At 35.5% G+C, this 1131-nt stretch overlaps 1 protein-coding gene across 1 annotated transcript; it reads right to left on the reverse strand.

Moving 5' to 3' along the window:
- Window positions 1-451: 451 nt before the first annotated feature.
- Window positions 452-833, reverse strand: LOC110034878 (serine carboxypeptidase-like 40; the record flags this gene model as incomplete). Its single annotated transcript, XM_020739117.1, has 1 exon — window positions 452-833. A coding segment is annotated over exon 1 (382 nt), but the record flags the coding sequence as incomplete, so codon positions are not given.
- Window positions 834-1131: the final 298 nt, after the last annotated feature.

The following is a 1131-nucleotide window of genomic DNA, read 5'->3' on the forward strand; positions in this document are numbered from 1 at the left end:
TTTTTAGTGTGAAAAATTCTGTTGTTGTGGCTCAGAATTTTTTTCCGGAATTTTCCTGTAAATCCTTGGTTTCTTTTCTGAGATTGTTTTTCTTGTACTTCTATTGGAGTTTCTTGTTTTGGGTTTCTTGAATTGATGTAATTCTATTCCATATTTTGGTTTTGAATTCTAATAGATCAAAGCTCTATGTATATATTTCCATCCCAACATAGATTTTTGTATATAATTAGAAAGAGGACTATGTTCATGCATAAACATCACAAAACATGACTCTTGCTTCATCTTATTCAAAAAACGAGTTTTTCGTTTGCAGAAATCTCACACGAAAGAAAGAAAAAAATGCTCAACCTTCTGTGCAAAAAAGAAAAAAATGAATGAATTATATTCCTACTTAATTTCTAATTCACGGTTAAACCCAACCTTTCGAGTCCATTAAGTTGATGAATTTTACCTCCATTTAACCACAGAAGAAGCGGTTTACTGGATGAATCAGTTGGTGACTCCACGAAATAGTAAAAAAGCGCCCTTCCATTCTCTGAATCCACAGTAATGTAACCTGCATACTGATTGAAATCAACACCTTCAGGTTGGCCTGGAAGCTTGGAGATTTTATCTCCTTCCATTGACCCATCCTGTGCGTTGAGATTGGCCCTTTTGGTGGACTTAGTGGTCTCAAATTCCGAGACTAAATCAGATTGTTGGGAAGAAAATGATGACCTCTTTGCTTCTATCAGCTTTCCTAGCGTCTCTTCTTGGCTAGCTTCGTGCAGGCGTGGTAATGAGAAGCAGGAACATAATAGTATTGTCAGCCAAAATAAGTTGGTCATCTTCATCGTCTTCTTTGTTATTGATGAAGACGAGTTGTTATGGAAATCTGAAATACACTGGATTATATAGGGAAGGGATCGCTTGGAGTTTATTTGGTGGAATGGACCACAGCTACTAATACTTTCACGAACAGTGGCCAAATGGACCTGTTGATATGTAGAAAGGTATCCAGCCGGCTTTGATCTCCAAATTTGAATATGCGCATTCTATCTATATATATCTAAAACATAAGCCAAACTCATAAGAAGTAACGAAAAAATGATTAGAGTTATTATGACGACTATTATTAATGTTTATAAAAAA

The sequence above is a fragment of the Phalaenopsis equestris genome, unplaced genomic scaffold (assembly GCF_001263595.1).
Source record: "Phalaenopsis equestris unplaced genomic scaffold, ASM126359v1 Scaffold194241, whole genome shotgun sequence".
NCBI lineage: Eukaryota > Viridiplantae > Streptophyta > Magnoliopsida > Asparagales > Orchidaceae > Phalaenopsis > Phalaenopsis equestris.